This window comes from Callorhinus ursinus, unplaced genomic scaffold, assembly GCF_003265705.2.
Source record: "Callorhinus ursinus isolate GAN/ISIS: 27379988/994484 unplaced genomic scaffold, GSC_fseal_2.0 scaffold13, whole genome shotgun sequence".
NCBI lineage: Eukaryota > Metazoa > Chordata > Mammalia > Carnivora > Otariidae > Callorhinus > Callorhinus ursinus.
This window is the reverse complement of record NW_027397075.1, coordinates 3,953,775-3,973,939: the sequence shown is the minus strand read 5'-3', so window position 1 is coordinate 3,973,939 and position 20,165 is coordinate 3,953,775. Positions and strand designations below refer to the sequence as shown.

At 44.2% G+C, this 20,165-nt stretch overlaps 2 protein-coding genes across 7 annotated transcripts in view; one reads left to right on the top strand and one right to left on the bottom strand.

Annotated features, from left to right (window-relative positions):
- Window positions 1-14,591, bottom strand: part of PARN (poly(A)-specific ribonuclease) — a 256,764-nt gene extending 242,173 nt beyond the window's left edge. For 4 of the 5 annotated variants that reach the window (XR_012380436.1, XM_073899474.1, XM_073899473.1 and 1 more), the window contains exons 1-7: window positions 14,429-14,591; window positions 13,884-13,961; window positions 12,064-12,143; window positions 11,512-11,579; window positions 11,346-11,427; window positions 4,498-4,558; window positions 951-1,116 (exon numbers count right to left, since the gene is read on the bottom strand). Coding sequence is in view for 4 of the 5 variants with exons in the window: in XM_073899474.1 (XP_073755575.1) it covers window positions 951-1,116; window positions 4,498-4,558; window positions 11,346-11,427; window positions 11,512-11,579; window positions 12,064-12,143; window positions 13,884-13,961; window positions 14,429-14,447 (554 nt within the window). In the remaining variant the exon portion in view is untranslated. The remainder of the gene's footprint in view (window positions 1-950; window positions 1,117-4,497; window positions 4,559-11,345; window positions 11,428-11,511; window positions 11,580-12,063; window positions 12,144-13,883; window positions 13,962-14,428) is intronic. The other variant, XM_025855542.2, reaches the window with a different exon arrangement.
- A 3,298-nt stretch (window positions 14,592-17,889) lies between these two features.
- The window catches only part of BFAR (bifunctional apoptosis regulator), a 29,653-nt gene continuing 27,377 nt past the window's right edge, over window positions 17,890-20,165 (top strand). The window contains exon 1 of one of the 2 annotated variants that reach the window (XM_025855569.2): window positions 17,890-18,100. The gene's annotated coding sequence lies outside the window, so the exon portion shown is untranslated. The remainder of the gene's footprint in view (window positions 18,101-20,165) is intronic. The other variant, XM_025855568.2, reaches the window with a different exon arrangement.

Genomic DNA, 20,165 nt, shown 5'->3' with positions numbered 1-20,165 from the left:
AGACTGATGAATCACTGAACTCTACCTCTGAAACCAATAATACGCTGTATGTTAACTGAATTTAAACTAAAAATAAACAATAAAACCAAAAAAAATGAAGTCACAGGAATAAAAAGCAGAGCATTAGGAATACCATCAATGGCACTGTAATAGTGAAGTAATGGGACAGATGGGAGCTACACTTGTGAACACAGCATAATGTATAAACCTGTCAAATCACTATGTTGCACACCCGAAACTCATGTAACATTGTGTGTCAACTATACTCGAATAAAATTAAGTCACTAATTAATTTTTACTTTTCTAGTAAAGCACTTTACCAAAAACTCAGGAAAACCAGACACTCCTCCAATGGCCTGTGTGCTAGTCAGAAACTTCATTCAAAAAACAAAATAAAACAAAACAAAAATGTGGATGTGTTGCAAATATCCGCGTGGGCCTGTTTCGTTCCTCTGCCTTCAGGGAAACCGGACAGTGTTTATGGGGCCCTTGATCCATGCAAGAGGTATGCGCACTGGCTGAGTCTCGTGCCCAGGACACACATGGGAAGTCTAAGTACAGTACACAGAATTCTATTTTACAATGTGCTGTGATTACACAAATTCAGGTATGACACAATGAAATCCTGCCATTCACCCTATCACACCTGCGTGCGCTGTGTGTGTGCAGCTCAAGCTTAAAATACAGATGTCAGGGGGCGCCTGGGTGGTTCAGTTGGTTGGGCGTCTGCCTTTGGCTCGGATCATGATCTCAGGGTCCTGGGATCGAATCCCATGTCAGGCTCCCTGCTCAGCGGAGAGTCTGCTTCTCCCCTCCCTCTGCCCCTCCCCACCATTCGTACTCTCTCTCTCAAATAAATAAATAAACTGTTAAAAAAAAAAAATACAGATGTCAGTTCGGCCCCAACATACATTACATAATGCACATTTGGTTTCAGTTTTGGAACTTACACCACTTGGTCAATAAACTTCTTCTGGTCTTCAGGAATTGTCACAGGACATTTGGAAGTATTTGGTGATACATAAGACAGAGTTCCTGCGCCATTGGACTGCAGACGTTTTTCATCATACTGTTCTCTTAACTGTCTTTCCTCTTCCTGATTTAAATATGGGATTCCTAAATGTAGTTTTAAAAAGAATGCATTAGCAGAAGTAACTCAGCACAAAAATTTTAACATAAAAATTCTTGAACAAACCAGTGAATCTAAAACACTCAGGAAAGACTTAACATATGTAACCATCCCCCAGAAAGTCAACAGAAAAAGCAAATGATTTTGAAATACATCTGTCTGTTCATTCACTCCCATCATTCACTCTTCTTTCAACAAATGCTTATTTGGCACTTCCACTGGGCCAGGCACTGCGTCGGGCACAAGGTGTCTAACCGTGAACAAACGAGACGCATCCTACTCTGTGGTGAAGGGAACGACTTCCAACCAGATGATCAGACAAGGTCACTTCGAGGGAAGACCCAAAGAATGAATTAGGCCAGCAAAAAGCCAGGCGAGGAGTATTTCAGGCACGGGAACAAGTATAAATGTGCAGAGGATGGGATGGTGCAGACTACGCCCAAAACAGCAAGGAAGCTGGTGTGACCAGAACACAGTGAGCAGGAGAATGGCACAAGGTCGGCATGGAGAGGCCAGGATAAGAATTTATTTTATTCTGGGCGCCTGGGTGGCTCAGTCCATTAAGCATCTCCCTTCGGGTCACGTCAGGATCCCAGGGTCCTGAGATCGAGCCCCACATCAAGCTCCCTGCTCAGCGGGGAGTCTGCTTCTCCCTCTGTCCCTCCCCCTGCTTGTACTCTCTCTCTCTCTGCCTCCCTCCCTCCCAAAAATAAATAAAATCTTTAAAAAAAATTTATTTTATTCTAAGAGCGATGGAATGCCATTAGAAGGTTTTAGGCAAGGGGTGCCTGGGTGGCTCAGTCGTTAAGCATCCGCCTTCAGCTCAGGTCATGGTCCCAGGGTCCTGGGATCGAGCCCCGCACTGGGCTCCCTGCTCAGCGGGAAGCCTGCTTCTCCTTCTCCCGCTCCCCCTGCTTGTGCTCCTGCTCTCGCTATCTCTCTCTCTGTCAAATAAATAAATTTTAAAAATCTTAAAAAAAAAAAAGAAGAAGGTTTTAGGCAAAATAATTACAGTATCTGCTTCTTGTGTCTAAGAGATCACTTCGACTCCTGTGAGGGTTGAAGTAGGGAAGTCAGCTAAAAGCAACTGTCCAGGCAAGAAGTAACTGCTTCCATCAGAGGTCAGTAAACTTTCTCTTAGAGGGGGCACACACAGTAAATGTTTCAGGCTTGTGGGCCACCGGGGGAGCTCTGTTACAACCAATCAACTGTGCTCTTGCAACACGAACACAGCCATACGCACTGGGTAAAAGAACAGGCATGCCTTTATTTAAAATAAGACCTTATTTTGACAAAGTAGGCAGTGGGTCATGGTTTGTGACCCAGCTTAGACTACAGAGATGAAGAGAATGACTAGAGTGACAGGAGTGAGAGAACTTGCTGATATACTGGCAGGGAGGGATAAAGGAAAGAGCAAGACCAGAAACGACACCTGGCTATTAGGTGTAAGCAGTTGGGTAGATGGCAGGTCCACGTATGGAGGTGGGAAACACTGGGTAAACAGTTTCGGCCCAAGGAGTGAAAATCAAAAGTTATCTCCCGGATATATAAGGGTATACATAAATTATACATTATACATATATTAAGGGTGGTAGATAAAAGCCTAACATTCAGGAGAAAGGTACTGAGATATCTATTTAGGGATCAGCACGATATGGGTGGCATTAAAGGTCATGGGACACTAATGAACTTTCCACAACGACAGAATTGGAAAATCACGACTGTAAGCAATACTAATCGTTCCAGGCAAGAATCATCAGCCAATGCTAAAATTAACTGGTGAAAAAGGTGATCGACATTGTTAACACCAACAGCTGCATGACACGAACATCCTTAGTATCACTGAACGCAGTACTTAAAAATGATTAAGATGGTAAACAATGTGTGGCTTTTTCCACAATGGAATAAGCAAGTTAACATCACGGGTAATGAGACGAAGCAGAGAAGGACAAGAGGCAGTGCTGTCAGCGTGAGAAATGCCGGAGGTGGGCACAGTTAGGGGTGGTAAGACCCATGATGCGTAGAGGACAGAGATGGCTAAGGGGACGCACGAGGAAAGACTGCTGTGCGCCCGGTCAAGAAACAGACAAGAGGGAGCACTTGCTGGTCATCCCTGTGGATGCTGATGTCACCCATAATGAGGAGGGAGGTAGGAGTCAGAGAGAAGACAGTGAGCCAAAGCCAAGGCTGTCCCGAATGCCGCGCTCATGAAATGGGCAGAAAGAGGAGAGATATGAAGTGGTGGCACATCCCTGCCAACAGGGGCTCCTGGGCAGAGGGAACCCAAGCGGCTTGCAAGTAGCGTGGGGGAACAAGGAGACCAACGGGATGCCTGCCTGGACAGACCAAATGAGAGAGGTAAAACCACCTGTGTTCCAGAGGGCGGCAGGGGCAGGGGAGCAGAAGAGGAGTCGCCCAGTTCCACTCCAGGCCAGGAAGTCAAAGACACTTCCGAGAAGACTATCAGGAGAAAAGGGTCTGAAACACTTTTCAGGAAATACAGGAAGGAAAAGCACTCTGGTGGGGACGTGAATGCCCAATATTCACTCACAAATGTTAGGGTCACTTCCCTGACACAGCAGAGGACTCATGCTATACACCGGGGATTTGAAATGAATGAGACACAGTCCCTTCCCTCAGGGTGTCCGCACAACTGTCACACCACCCAGTTAGCTGCCATGACCATGCTGTGCTGTCTACGCAGACTTTTTTCCTCCCAGGAGAAACTATCTCCAATTATAACACAAGCACTGCTTGAAAAAGGGGGCTTTTCATTAGAGAATTACTAGCATACAGCTACTTTTTAAAAAGTACTCTGCTGCCTGTTTCACTGGAAGAAACAGGGCAGTGCTCCCCACAGGTGGCCTGTTAGGGCCACGAAGTCACACCAGTGGGAGAATAAACTCCATTCAACAAGATCAGGAGTTAGTGAGGCCTCGTTAGAGCAAAATGAAGTAGCGTCTACTCTTCCCATTCAGTTCATGATAGACCAGGCCACACTTTTTAAAAGGCACAATAAAAGAGTTTTTTAAAAAATTCTAAGGCTGGGGGCGCCTGGGTGGCTCAGTCATTGGGCGTCTGCCTTCGGCTCAGGTCATGATCCCAGGGTCCTGGGATCGAGGCCCGCATCGGGCTCTCTGCTCTAAGGGAAGCCTGCTTCTCCCTCTCCCACTCCCCCTGCTTGTGTTCCCTCTCTCGCTGTGTCTCTCTGTGTCAAATAAATAAATAAAATATAAAAAAAAAAATTCTAAGGCTGCACATGGTAAGCCAGGACTCTGAGATTCTGTCTCAGATGGCAGGCACAAAAAGATCATTCTCAACCAAATCCAAATTTACAAGCTCTAAGGATAAGCCACATATAATCTTACCATTGCGGAAAACTTTATTAAAATCAAATCCTTGGCTTGCTAGAAAGTCAATGCTTGAGCTCTGAAACAAAAGGGAACAGAACATACATTTTGGTGATGTTGGTGGCAGATACGTGAACAGAAACAGAGGTAACTCACACACATAAACAAAGGCAGACAGCCAAGGAAGTAGCATGCCAAAAGTCAGAAAATTAGCATTTCTACTCCAAGGCTGCCAAATAATCCATTCATTTAAACTATCTGGGCTCTTCTCCTTTAGAGCTTATAAAACAAATATCCTTCGTTTCATAATATTTAAGAAAATTGTAATGGGTTAAACACATATTCTCCCAAAAAACAGAAAACTCCTGATCACTGTACTGAGTAGGAAACAATAAAAAGAAATAAAATGTATTGCCAGTCTCTCACCACCAATTCAAGTTTAAAGTAGCTCACATGTGCAAGTCATAACACATCAACATCCACCCCAAGGTTGATTCTAAAAACCCAAAATCTTCACTGGCTAGCCTTTACGTTCAAGATCAAAAACAGAGAAAAGTTCCCAGTAACAAGACTGATTACACAAATACATCTGAAACCTAGAGTGAGCCGAAATATAGACATTTAAATGAAAACATTAAGAAAATACTACCATAGGGCGCCTGGATGGCTCAGTTGGTTAAGCAACTGCTTTCCACTCAGGTCATGATCCTGGGGTCCCAGGATCGAGTCCCGCATCGGGTTCCCTGCTCAGCAAGGAACCTGCTTCTCCCTCTGACCCTCCCCCCTCTCATGTGCTCTCTCTCTCTCTCTCATTCTCTCTCTCAAATAAATAAATACAATCTTAAAAAAAAAAGAAAATACTACCATATATGGTACACATGAATGGCAAATCACAAAGTTCTTGACTCGATGTGACTAAAGAGCATAAAATATGACCGTAGCTACTCTAATTTCTTGTTTTAAGTCAGAACACGAGAGGGTGACACACCTGAGTCATTTTGATCTGGTTCCTCAAAGAACTACCTTTCCTGAACTGTACTTTGACAGGATACCATCTGCCCAGATGAGGGACGTTGTACCAGTCCCGTGACACTCGTGATGGTATTCACGTGAGACAGGTAGCCAAAGACAAGGTTTTCTACATTCGTGATTTCTTTATGGTAATGAAAGGCGCATGTTCTGATTCTGTGCACCACAGAGCTGTGTGTGTTTCCCCCGTCTTAGCTGCTAGGAGACGCACAGACAGTGGAGACTTTCGTTGGCACAAATTCTGTGTTCTAATCATACCATACTAAGCACATCTTCGTTTTTCTTTTCTTCCCTTTTCCTTTACTCATTTTTTAGGGTGTTGTGTTAAAAGATAAATACCATACTTATCTTTATTAGCCAACACAAATTCTTTTTAAAATATAGCAGGATGTAAAAAAGACTATTTTAAGGGCGCCTGGGTGGCTCAGTCGGTTAGGCGTCTGCCTTTGGCTCAGGTCATGATCCCAGGGTCCTAGGATCAAGCCCTACATCGGTGCTCCCTGCTCAGCGGGAAATCTGCTTCTCCCTCTCCCTCTGTTCCTCCCCCTCCTTGTTCTCTCTCTCTCTCAAATAAAATCCTTTAAAAAAAAAACTACTTAAAATGCTGAATTTTGTCATGTATTTCTTACCCTAATTAAAGAAAATCCTTGAACCTACAAAATCTATTTGGGTTTAGTATCCATTAGTCTTTGATTTGTCCTAAATGTACCATTTTTAGGATTCAAAAAATGAGCACAGCTATTTGGAAGAACAATTTCAGGCAGCTATCAAAATTTCAAATGCGTATGCCCAATGAGTCAGCAATTCCCCTTTGAGGAAATCTATAAAAAAATCCTATAGGGTGCCTGGGTGGCTCAGTGGGTTAAGTGTCTGCCTTCAGCTCAGGTCATGATCCCAGGGAACTGGGATAGAGCCACGCATCGGCTCCCTGCCCTGCTTTTCCTTCTCCCTCTGCCCCTCCCCACCCCACCCCATGCCCTCTCTCTCTCTCTCACTCTCTCAAATAAATAAAATCTTTTTTATTTTTTTTTTTTAAAGATTTTATTTATTTATTTGACAGAGAGAGACACAGCGAGAGAGGAAACACAAGCAGGGGGAATGGGAGAGGGAGAAGCAGGCTTCCCGCTAAGCGGGGAGCCCGATGCGGGGCTCAATCCCAGGACCCTGGGATCATGACCTGAGCCGAAGGCGGATGCTTAACGACTGAGCCACCCAGGCGCCCCGATCTCAGGGTCTTGAGTTTGAGTCCCTCAATGGACATAGAGCTTACTTTAAAAAAAAAAAATTCCCATACATACACCAAGATATACTACACACGAATGTTGACTGTAACATTGTTTAAAATAGGGAACCTTTGGGGCACCTGGGTGGCTCAGTCGGTTAAGCATCTGACTCTTGGTTTTGGCTCAGGTCATGATCTCAGGGTCGTGAGACTGAGCCCGGTGTCAGGCTCTGCGCTAGGTGCAAAGCCTGCTTAGAATTCTCTCTCCCTCTCCCTCTCCCCTCTCCCCCTGCCCTCTCCCCCTGCTCTCTCTCTCAAAAAAAAAAAAAAGAAACCTTTGGAAAACTTCTAAATTCTAATTAAATAAATTACATACATCCACACTGTGAAATATGAAGAAACTGTATTGAGTAGAAAATACAAGTTACATTAAATATGAATATCAGGGGCACCTGGGTGGCTCAGTTGGTTAAGCGACTGCCTTCGGCTCAGGTCATGATCCTGAGTCCCGAGATCGAGTCCCACATCGGGCTTCCTGCTCGGTAGGGAGTCTGCTTCTCCCTCTGACCCTCCCCCCCTCATGCTCTCTCTCTCTCATTCTTTCTCTCTCAAATAAATAAAATCTTTAAAAAAAAAAAATGAATATCAGGATTCCGTATATATTTTTTTAAAAAGGTAAAGTTAGATATACCTGTGTAGACCTATGGATACAGATGGCCCCCGACTTAATAATGGTTCGATTTAGGATTTTTCCACTTCACGGTGATGCAAAAGCAATACGCATTCAGCAGAAACGATACCGCAAATTTTGAATTTGGATCTTTCCTGTGCTAGTGATCTATACAGTACAATATTCTCTCATGATGCTGGGCAGAGGCAGCTCCCACTCAACCATGCAAACACAAGTGCTTACAACCATTCTGTACCCCTACAACCATTCCTTTTTTTCTTTTTAAAGATGTCATTTTTAACCCAGCATGGGGCTCAAACTCACAACTCTGAGATCAAAAGTTGCATGCTCCAGACTGAGCCAGCCAGGCGCCCCACCCATATAACAATCCTACGTTTTATTTTCAATATGGTATTCAATAAATGACATGAGACTTTTAACACTATATAATAAAACAGGCTTTGTGTTAGATAATTTTGCCCAAGAACAGGCTAATGTCAGTGTCCTGAGCACGTTCAAGGTAGGGTAGGCTACTCTACGATGTAAAGCAGGTTAGGGGTATTAAAAGCAGTTTTACAATGTTTTCAACTTACAATGGGTTTATTGGGACATGCCACCATCATAAGTAGAGGAAAACTGTGTATGTACACAAGTATATAAAAGTTAGGAAAAAGGAGGGGCGGGGCGCCTGGGTGGCTCAGTCGTTAAGTGTCTGCCTTCAGCTCAGGTCATGATCCTGGGGTCCTAGGATCGAGTCCCGCATCGGGCTCCCTGCTCAGCGGGGAACTTGCTTCTCCCTCTCCCTCTGCCCCTCCTCCCAACTTGTGCTCTCTCTCTCTCTCACTCACTCTCTCTCTCTCTTAAATAAAGAAACAAAATCCTTAAAAAAAAGTTAGGAAAGAGGAATGAAACAGGGAAGGAGATGGAAGAGGATATTTTTTAAAAACTCAATTACTCTACAAATAGCAGCAATGTTTTGATATTTCACCATCATTTATGTATTATCTTCAATGAATTCAACATTTGATGCTCAGCTAGGAAAAAAGAGAAGAAAAAGAGATGAAAACAATGTAAATGCCTAAAATACAGAGAACAAACTGATGGTTGCCAGAGGGGAAAGAGGGAAGGGTATGGGCAAAACAGGTGAAGGGGAGTGGAAGGTACAGGCTGCTGGTCATGGAATGAGTAAGTCATGGGAACAAAAGGTACAGCATCGGGAACATAAATTTCATCATCTCGTACAGGTGGTGACAGGTGGTAGCTACACTTGTGAACACAGCACGACATACAGAAATGTTGAATCACCATGTCGTACACCTGAAACTAATGTAATATTATTTATCCACTGCACTCAAAAAAAAATTTTTTTAAGTAATGTAAATGCCTCCCATCCCGCTGGATGGGTACACCCCCTGGGAGTGTGTGATTCTGAGTCCGCCCGTTCTTCCATATCCTGCCTAGTGTGTGAGCATCTCACTGTGTGTACAGACACTTACTTTACAAAGAGCCTATTACACGTTGCTCTACTCCCCAGCCCTACCTGTTTTAAGGGTGAGAAGAGCTGTCCAAGAGTGATTTTTGCCTAGACACAATTTTCGCCCCACTCTTTGACTTTAGAAGCTAACTTCCTTGTAAGATGCAACTCTGCTGCGGTCCTAGAATTTTTTTTTTTTTAAGATTTTATTTGTCAGAGAGAGAGAGCACGTGCACACAAACAGGGCCAGCAGCAGGCAGAGGGAGAAGCAGGCTCCCTGCTGAGCAATGAGCCCGATGTGGGACTGAAGCCTGATGTGGGACTTGATCCCAGGACCCTGGGATCATGACCTGAGCCAAAGGCAGGCGCTTAACCAACTGAGCCACCCAGGTGTCCCAACAGTCCTAGAATTTTATTTTATTTTTTTAAAGATTTTATTTTTATTTATTTGACAGAGAGAGGCAGCAAGAGAGGAAACACAAGCAGGGGGAGTGGGAGAGGGAGAAGCAGGCTTCCTGCTGAGCAGGGAGCCCAACGAGGGGCTCGATCCTAGAACCCCGGGATCATGACTTGAGCCGAAGGCAGATGCTTAACGACTGAGCCACCCAGGTGCCCCAGTCCTAGAATTTTAAACAAAACAGAAACCACCTTGGATGGAGAACAAAACAAAACAAAACAAAATTCAAAGATATTATCGTTCACCTTATCCATACAATTCACAAGTTTACATAGTAAGTCTAAACTTTTTCTCTGACTTTGCTTTTCCAGACTAAAAAAACTGTAATGTTTATCCCACTGTCCACTTTACCAGTTTTTTTAAGATTTTATTTTTTTACCTATTTGAGAGAGAGCGAGAGAGCACATGAGCACACATGTATGCGAGCAGGGGAGAGGGGGTGGGGAGCAGAGGGAGAAGCAGGCTCCCTGCTGAGTGTGGAGCCTGACTTGGGGCTCAGTCTCATGACCCTGAGATCATGACCTGAGCCGCAACCAAGAGTCAGGTGCTTAACCGACTGAGCCAGCCAGGTGCCCCCCATTGTCCACTTCAGACATGAGTCTCTGGCCTGTTCAAATCTATCATATCTTTTTTTGTTTGTTTCTTAAGGAGGGGCTGGCAACTAGAATTGCACTGAATATTCCAGGTGTGGCCACAGAATAGCTTTGTACAACAGCCAGAGTTCTTCTGATCCACTTCCATTGCATATCTAGAGTATCTGTACTTGTGTTGGTATTTAGAACAAAGCATCATCCCTAAGATGTCTCATTGCCAATGTCTGCTTTTGCCCGACTCACGCCCAGCTAATGTCATGGAACCCACTTACATTTCTGTCTTCTCCTGGTATTGCTGGAAAACTTTATCCACCCAAATTGCCAAATGGAGCCATTTTTTTTCTCAGTGAGAATCTACAAATACTGTTTAATTAGTATCCCCTATTAAGGTAATTCGTAAATAGATATTAACTGAATGCAGAATAAAGACCTACTGGCTAATTTAAGAAACCAGGTTACAAAACCAAAACTACCTTCACCTTTCCTCTTCAGCCCCAGGCATATGATTAACTCGTAATTTCACTTGCCTTATTACAGAAAGAATCTGTCATGGCTCAGTCACTCAGAAGCCTACCCTCCAGGCTTTCTTAACCTCATTACTCCTTACATGCAGAAGGGAAGAATGGCAAGACTCAAATGAACTAACTTTGCTGAGAGAGAAGCAAGGACACAAGATTCTAAGGGAAAAAAGATCATCCCTCGTCTCTAGTCACATATCCATACACTACATGACTTATTCACAACCTCCTTATCCTTTATAATAGATTATTAAGAGAACAGAAAGAGGAAACTGATATTTACTGAGGTCTACCAGATGAGCCACAACTCTAAAGGCGATGTTCTAAAGGGCAACCTCCCTGAATCCTTACCTTGGCTAATAAAGTATGCCCTGTCCTCCTCAGGAGGAAACTGTGGACTCTCTTTCTTCACTAGGGAACGAGGGAAACAGAAATGAACACATGACTTTAGCCCCTTCTGGGTTCTCTTTTTTGAAACAGGATACACACATACTCTGTTCCTCTAGAAAATAAAGTTCTACCCTCAGAGATGAGTACAAAGAGAATGGGATGGGAAGAAGCCTGAAGGACCTGATCTGTAGGTTCAAGTCAGGGGTAAGATATTAAAAATCCCCAACAGAAACACATTACAAAGCCATGTTCCCAAAGTCAGCTGTGCTAATAATAAACCTAATGTTGTGGTTTCCATCAACCTGTCTCTTGCTCTTACCCTGATTCTAAAGGAAAGAGGAAAAAAGCAGTGTCATTAGTTTGCCACCCTAAAACTGAAAGTCGGAGAGGTGAAATGGTTTGCTAAAAACCCAGTCAGTGGTAGCACCAAATTTTAAAAAGAATTCTGATTCCACATTTCCATACTGCCTCATCAGCACTTCGTAACAGAAGAAAATCAATTATGCTACCAACCTGACAAACAAACTTGACATCTGGTGAGGATCTATTGAAGGGTTTCGGGAATACATAGAAGTTAAATGACTTTGTTACATACCTGCGGGAAAGATGACAAAAGGAGACTTAGTGGGTTACATTACACCAGGAAAAAAGAAATCCGCCGCTTATTAAAACAACCTACTTTGAATCTGTGTGGTCATACTTAAAAGTGCAAAGGCCAAACTGAAACAGCAAAAAGTCCATGGAATGCTGGAAAAGGGAAACAAAACACCTGTCAAATCAGTGTTGTATATTCAACGTGAGCAAGAGTACTCTCAACCAGATGGGCTTTCTAACTACTCAATTTGACTTTTAGTAGAATACTTCCGATTACAACAGATTACACATTATGTATCATAAGCGTTATTAATTTACATTAATTAATGTTTCTTAATACTTTTCCCAGTTAAGCACCTATCCACCAACCAGAGCATCATATTGGGCCTATTTCCAAATGATTAAAATAACCACGTCGTATTCCCTACAAATCACATTAACACTGAAAATACTAAACCTTCCCCAAAATGTTTTCCAGCAAACAATTATTTTTGCTGTTATTTTTAACATTACTAAAATATCATTTCACAGCGGGGGTAGAGAAGTTAACGTGCAAGTTTAATGAAAACATTTCTTTATAATTCAACGTAAGGAAGACCAATGTGGGTGGGGAAGATGTTCGAGCACATCCACTTACCTTTTTAAGCTTCTGATACCTTTCTTCTGGAGTGTCAAAACCATTTGTCAATGCAGTGACTGAAGGTCCATCACTGATTCCTAATTTTAAGAAATAAACTTTTTTGTAACAGTCATGTAAAAACATCAGTCAACTATTCAATGGCATGGAATTTCATATTTTTATGAATTAAAATTAATTGGAAATGCTCCTTACTTCACTTTTTCAAAATGAGAATTAATTTCACTGGCCACCAAGCTAAACACTGTAATAATGAATTTAGAGATGCGAATGCTTTAATTTGATAATAGACAGTGCTAGTGTCTAAAATAGGTTTCGAAACACAATAATGATTTAAGAAAGCAATCTCTGTGATTAATAAGATTTGTTGCTTTCAAAAGGATTAATGCATGATTAGACATCCAAGAATCCTGAAGTGTATTATTGTTAGAGTACCAGTCTTGATCAACAGTTTGGAGTAATATTTATACAACAAAGGAATTTTGAAAGTCAAAGAGAAAAATTATTTCTGGTGAAAACTGAGCTTCCCAGGGAACTGACTCCAACTAGAAACCTCATGCTTAAAGATAAGTATCATATTTACCCGAGCATGGATTCCTTCAAAAAGGCTTAAGTTTTTTAAACACATAAAATCAGGTAGCAAAAATGGGTATCTACACCAATTGTACATACTGTCTTCAACAATTCAGAAATTAGTTTTCTATCCAAAGGAAAATAAACTTTGCAATCGTAAGTGTTGACAAAGTGTGACACACACATACACACCCATGCTGAGCTATGCAATGAACACTTCCACTAATGCATAAAGAAATGCCTTCATTTACCTGCAAGAACCTGACCTTAAAGTCAATCACAAAGGAAAAATATTCTACGAATCCACTTATAGGGAAGTGCCTAGAATAGTCAAATTCATAGAGACAGAAATAATAGCTGCCAGGGGCGCCTGGGTGGCTCAGTTTGTTAAGTGACTGCCTTCAGCCCAGGGTCATGATCCTGGAGTCCCAGGATCGAGTCCCGCGTCGGGCTCCCTGCTCAGCGGGGAGTCTGCTTCTCCCTCTGACCCTCTTCCCTCTCGTGCTATCTCTCATTCTCTCCCTCTCAAATAAAATAAAAATAAACAAAAATCTTAAAAAAAAAAAAAAAGAAATAATAGCTGCCAGAGGCAGTGGGGAGGGAAAAATGGAGTTACTGTCCAACTGATAGAGCTTCAGTTCAGGGAAAATGAAAAAGTTCTGGAGATGGATGCAAGGTGATGTGAATGTGCTTAATGCCACTGAACTATAAAAACCACTTCAAGAGGGTTAAAATAGGGGTGCGTGGGCGGTTCAGTCATCAAGCGTCTGCCTTCCACTCAGATCATGATCCCAGGGTCCTGGGATCGAGCCCCCCATGGGGCTCCCTGCTCCACGGGAAGTCTGCTTCTCCCCCTCCCACTCCCCCTGCTTGTGTTCCCTCTCTCGCTGTGTCTCTCTGTCAAATAAATAAATAAAATCTAAAAAAAAAGAGGGTTAAAATAGTAAATTTTATGTTATGCATATTTCACCATAAACACACAAAAAACCTGACCTTTACCCTACCACGTGCATGTCACAGTTTAAGCCGCACCAAAACCATGATCTCGATCTGTAACCCTCAGAGCTCGAACAATCACAAACCCACGGCACCTCTTCAGACCTTTGAAACGTGTAAGAGGAAACGTAGAGACTCCTACAACGCCCAAGGCCACAAACAGGGAGGAGCGGCCAGCAGGCAGGGGGTCAGAGGGTCAGGAGGAGCCTTAGCTATGCATTGCTAGCCCCTAGCTTGCAAGCGAGGGATACCTGAAAACTCCCCATCGATGGCGAAGAAGTCGGCCTCCTCTATGGCCTGGTACACTTTGTGAAGATTACTCTTAAAATCTGCGGAGAAACCGAGAAGAGGCTCAGAGACGGTGGCCTGGCTTCCTGCCCAAGAGCTCCTAACGGGAGAGGAAAGAAGGGCTGGGGAGATCGGGCAGGAGGAGGAGGAGGACAAGTCCCAGAGGGATAAACCAAGACGGAAAGCATTAAGTCCCCGACGGGTGCACGGTTGGAAGGGGTCGAGTCCCGAGTGGGTGCATGGGCCTTAGGAGGACAAGTCCCGGGGGGCGCTCGGGCCACAGAGGCACACGGCCCTGGGGGATGCCCGGGCAGGAGGACAAGGCCCCTAGGGGTGCACGGGACAGAGAGGGACAGGGCCCCCCAAAGCTCAAAGACTTAAGGGGAAGCAAACCCCTGGGGGGCTGCCTCAGTCCCAGGCCCCGGCAAGCAAACCGGCCCTGGTCTGGGCCTAGCAGGCCGGGTGAGGGGGGCCGTGGGGCTCGGGGAGGTGCACGGAGGACACGCACTGCTCCTGATTATCTCCATTCTGCAGAGTGGCCGGAACCCCGGCCCCACCCGGGCCCGCCTCAGCCGTTCTACTCGCAAAGTTCCACGGGGACCGCAGTAGCAGCGGAGGTAACAGCGGCGGAGACCGCGGTGGCGACTTCCGGAAACAGCGCGCGCCCGCGCGCATCACGTGAGCCTGCGTCAGCGACGGGGGCGGAGCCAGGCTGGGCTCCTTTCCCTCCTTCCAGGGACAGAGGAGGGGCGTGGCTATGGGAATCCTCAAGACGTGGCCTAACTGGCGGGGCCAGACCTAAGACCGTAACTTCCGAAGAAATGTCCCTGTCTTGACACCCAGTTGGTGAGCATATATTCCCTGGCAATATTATGTGCCAGGCACTCTGAAACGGATGGGGATACGGTGATTTACAAAGGAGACAAAGTCCCTAACCCGTTGGAGCTTAACTTGGGGTAAAAGGGGAAAGTGAAGGCAGGAATCAAACTGCCACTTTAAAACACAATCAGCGCTATGAAGAGAAAGAGCCCGGTGCTGCAATAAGAATAATGGGGGGGAGGGGTGGAAAAGAAGAAGAAGAATAGGAAGGAGGGTTACTTAAGAGAGGTGAAGAGCATGCAAAGTTGAGACCGCACTAAATGGGACTGGGGAACGAAATAGATGAGATCTTGCTGTTTTGGTTGGTTGGGAGTATACCATTGATCCTCAGAGCCTACAACGGTGTTGATGCACAGTAGATGCTCAATAAACATAGTTTTAGTGAATGAATTCACTTTCATCTTTCGCAAAAGCCGACTCTGAAGTTGATTAGAAGGCCTGCTTTCAAAGGCTAGGTCTGCCATTACTTAGGTCTGGAATGTATTCAAACTTATTAAACCTCAATTTTTTCATCCACTAAATAAGGTTGAAGATAATTGGTGATAATGTTTGTGAATTATAGAGTACTGTATAAATAAATGTAAGATATTAGAGTTCTGACTTGTCACAATTCCCCTGCATTCACACCTCTTAGTTTGAGATTTATTGAGTACAAAATCCATGTTTTTGGAAAAAAAGATAACCATTTTCCCCAAAAAAGTATTAGGTACTCTAAAGAACACAAAAGAGTCTGGACATATTTTCCCTACCAGGTCCCTCCACAAAGTTCATTTCCCTTGCCTCATGCAATGGAAATTTACATATAGGTAATCGTTCACCATCCCTAGTGTGAACAGCAAGGAATGAATGTGAATTCTAGAGTTCAGATGGAATGGGAAGGAGAAAAATATGATAGGTAGTCAAATATCAGGCTTGAAATATCTCTGCCTTCTTGTTTCAGCTTAAAAAGTCTAAAGATTTTATTTATTTATTTGAGAGAGGGAGAATGAGAGACAGAGAGCATGAGAGGGAAGAGGGTCAGAGGGAGAAGCAGACTCCCCGCTCAGCAGGGAGCCCGATGCGGGACTCGATCCCGGGACTCCAGGATCATGACCTGAGCCGAAGGCAGTGGCTTAACCAACTGAGCCACCCAGGCGCCCTCAGCTTAAAAAGTCTAATACAGAAAGTACTAGACACATGGCCACTTAAATTTAAATTTTAAGTAACTTAAATAAATTTAAGTAATTTAAATAATAAAACTTACTACAAAGCTATAGTAATCAAAACAGAGTGGTATTGGCATAAAGAAAGATCTAGAACCCAATGAAATAGAGACCCCCAAAATAAGCCTTTGCATAAATGGATGTATGATATACAGCAAGTATGCAGAGATCATTTGATGGGAAAAGAACAGTCTTTTCAACAGTAGTATTGGGAACACTAGATATCCACATGCAAATAATGAAGTTGGATCCTTACTATATAACATATAAAAATTAACTCAAAATAGGCCAAACATCTAAATGTAAGAGTTCATGAAACTCTAAGATTGTTAGCATAAAACATAAGGCAAAAACTTCATAATATTGGATTTCGCAATGATTTTTTTCAAATATGATACCCAAAGCACAACTAACAAAAGAAAAAATAGATGAATGGGACTACATTAAAACTTAAAATATTTGTGAATGAAAGGATTCTATCAACAAAAAGTCAACCCATGGAATGGGAGAAATCATATATCTGATGAGGGGTTAATATCATTAATATATAAAGAACTCCCACAATTCAATGACAAAAAAATCTGATTAAAAAATAGACAAAGGACTTGTATAAACATTTCCCAAAAAAAGGTATACGAATGGCCAATAAACACATGAAAAGATGCTCAACATCACTAATGTTAATCAAAACCATATGAGATAACCTTTCACATCCTTTAGTTAAAAAGTAAAAATCCTTGTGTGCTGTTGGTGGGAGTGTAAAATGGTGTGACCACTGTGGACAACAGTGTGGGGATTCCTAAAAAATTAAAAATAGAATTATCATATAATGCAGCGATTCCTTTTCCAGGCATACACCAAAAAAAAAAAATTTGAGAGCAGAGGTTTGAATAGGTATTTGCACACCCATGTTCTTAGGAGCACTATTCATAATTGCCAAAGGGTGGAAGCAACCCAGTATCCATCAACAGATGAAGAGGTAAACAGAAAGTCTATATACTTAGAATGGAATATTATTCAACCTTAGAATTCCAACACAAGCTACAAGGTAGATAAACTTTGAGGATATCATGCTAAATGATATAAGCCCATCACAAAAAGACAAGTAAGGTGTGATTCCATTCATAGGAGGTACTTAGAGTAGTCAGATTCACAAAAATAGAAGGGTGGTTCCCAGAGGCTAGAGAGAAAGGGGGGTGGGTGGGGAGGATGGGTTGGTGTTAAACGTTTAACAAGTACGGAGTTTCAGTATGGGAAAGTGAAAAAGTCCTGGAGATGAATGCACAACCATGATGTCACTGAATTGTACACTTAAAAAATGGCTTAAATGGTAGACTTTGTTATGTATCTTTTACCAAACACACACACGCTGACCACCTAGTGCCAAATTATTCTCCAGAAAATGAGTTCACACTCTTATCTGCACTAGCGCAGGACCAGTCTTTTAATTCTTTGCTAATTTGATCTGTAGGGGGTAAAAATGTCATCCCAAATGATCAGTTTATCAATCTCCAGGCCAGTGGTTTAAAACAGATAATCAGCATGAGTTCTCAACGGACCAAGACATTGGGAGAAAAACACTGGTGATAAAGTCATTTTAATTCCGGTTCTTAATACTGCAGATGGAACTTCACCCAAGGTCCTGGGATTTTTCTGCATGAGATACTAAGGCAAAAAAAAAAAAATTATGGGGACTACAGTGCGGTCTTATAATATTAATTTCTGGGTAAAGCTGTTTCCTCCAGACACAGAAATAGCCCACCGGGACGACCCGACCCAGACACCAGCCACACCCTCGGCGTGTAACGCTACCGCCCCAGGTCTGTCCCTGGAGAGTAAAGGGCGGGGACCAGAGGCGGCACGCATGCGCCAAAGTCCTCGGCCGGGGAGTGGCCGCTCTAGGCAGCGTGGAGGTCGCGGGGTTGAGAGGGTTGGGAGAAGAGTGAGGTTTCTCCTCTATGGTCGCGGGCCCGGGGCTTGCCTCTCCTCAGTCAGTCCTCTGCTATTTCCGGAAGTGAAGTGGCCGCCTTCTCCTCTGCTTCCGCGGGGGTCCGGGAGGCGGCCGGCGGCGGCCGGGTGGGCCCGGAGGGAGCCGAGTGGTAAGCCCCTGCATGGCTGGGGAGGGCATGGGGGAGGCCCGGGCTCGATTTCGGGGCGGCGTGTGGAAGACGGCTGTGGCCCAGGGTTCCCCACCCAGGCCCGGGTCCTGAGAAGCCACGTTCTCGGTCACTGGGCGCGGACCCCCGGGTGGCCAACTTCCCCCGTCCATTCCCGAGAGCACCACGTCTGCACGGCCGGTCGCTGGGCCTGGCTTGCGTCCCCTTGGGGGTCCGGGTCAGAGCTGGCCGCTCCAGGACTTCCCCGGGGCGGGAGGGAGGGGGTATCGTTCCCATACACCTTGGAGGGGGGACGAAGAGACGCTCGCCCCGCAAGAGTCCCTGACGCAGCCTGTGGCTGGCTGCGCGTCCAGAATTGATCAGGCTCCTGATAGACTGAGCTTCGGGTCTGATTCGGGAGGCAGTTCCTGCCCCAAAGCGGAACGATTGCTCCCGTTATAAAATAGGGTAACGGACACGCACAAAAGGGACAGTGAAATCCCAAAAGACGCACTGGGGTTAGGCTAGACCCCAGCTCTTGTGATTCCGTGCTCATGGCTCCTAATGGGAACTTGTGCAAAAGGGAGTTTTCTTTAAAAGAAAAAATAAAAAGGGGTACGTGAGAATCAGCTTGTGTCTAACGGAGGATCTTTGGCGGGGCAGGAGGCGGCCCTGTCAGTGCCCAGGGCGGCTGCCCCCCAACTTTGGTGGAGTGGAGAAAGAGCCCAAACGCTGTCATGCCCTGAGCTGTCGCCGTTGGGTTCTCCCCGCTAAAGCCTATTGGTCGGTCCTTTGGGGGGGTGGTCTCGATGTCACCCTCGGAAAGGCCAATAGGAAGAAGGTTTACTCTCCTCTGGGCACACGCCAGAGCCGGCACCGAGCGCACGTGCCGAGATAGATGGTTTGGTTTGTTCTTGTCGGGGCTGTTTTGTAAACAGCCAGTCTGGGTGTCTGATGTGTTCTGCGTTTCCCTGCCTGTCTCCATAAACGTGTTGGAAAACCTGTTTGCTCTAGTGCTTGGCGCTGACGCTACTAAGTCTTACTATTCAATAGACTCTTTGAGTACCTATGGATAGAGTTTGTCATTTAAACCTCCTTGAAAGTAGATAACTATTATCTTGAATTTATGAGTGGGAAATAGGAGGCTCAGGGAGAATAAATGTGACCTGTTTGGAACCCACGTCTTTCTATTCCTAAGAACATAACGTTTTAAGTATACAAGCCTCTCCAGGGAAATTACAGTCTGGGAAGTGAAGAAACACACACAAATAAATGTTATATTAATGCACAGAGGCAGGAAGGGTTAATTTGGACGTGAGGAGAGTTACTCATTAAAGACTTTAAAGTTACAGGGGATTTGGATCTTGTCAGTTGAACACTTTTGACCCAGTGATGGTGTAGAGCTGCATTACAGATGACGGGAACAGTGTGATAAGGAAAAATGCCCAAGGAGCAGGAATTAAGAGATGGGACCAAAGTGTCGTCTGTGACTAGATGAGTAGTAGGAGATTATCATCATTAATAGTAATAGCTAACATTTATGTTGCACTTATGTGCTGGGCACGATTCTGAGTGTGGTGCATATATCCATTTAATTCTATCAACACCCCTATCAGTAATGTGGCATTAATATCCCCATTTGACAGATGAGGAAACTGAAGCACAGAGATTAAGTGACTTGCCTGAGGTCCCACTATGAATTGGTGGAGCTGGGATTTGAAACCAGTCATTCTGGCTCCAGACTTTGTGCTCTTACTAAAAAGTTGTGCTGGGGCTCCTAGCTGGCTTAGTCCATAGAGCATGAGATGCTTGATCTCAGGGTCATGAGTTCAAGCCCCACCATCGGCGTGTAGCCTACTTTAGGAAAAAAAGTTGTGCTGTTTTGTTAGCGGGCCATAAAGATTCTTAAATGACAGGCTTATAACTATGAGCTTTAATTTCTTATGGTCAAGAAGGTTTTGAGCAAAGGAACTGTTTGATTAGAATTTTGCTCCAGGAGGATGATTCAGGCATTGGACAGAGGAGGTACTGGAGAGAAGAGGAAATGAGATTAGAAGTGTTTTATTTT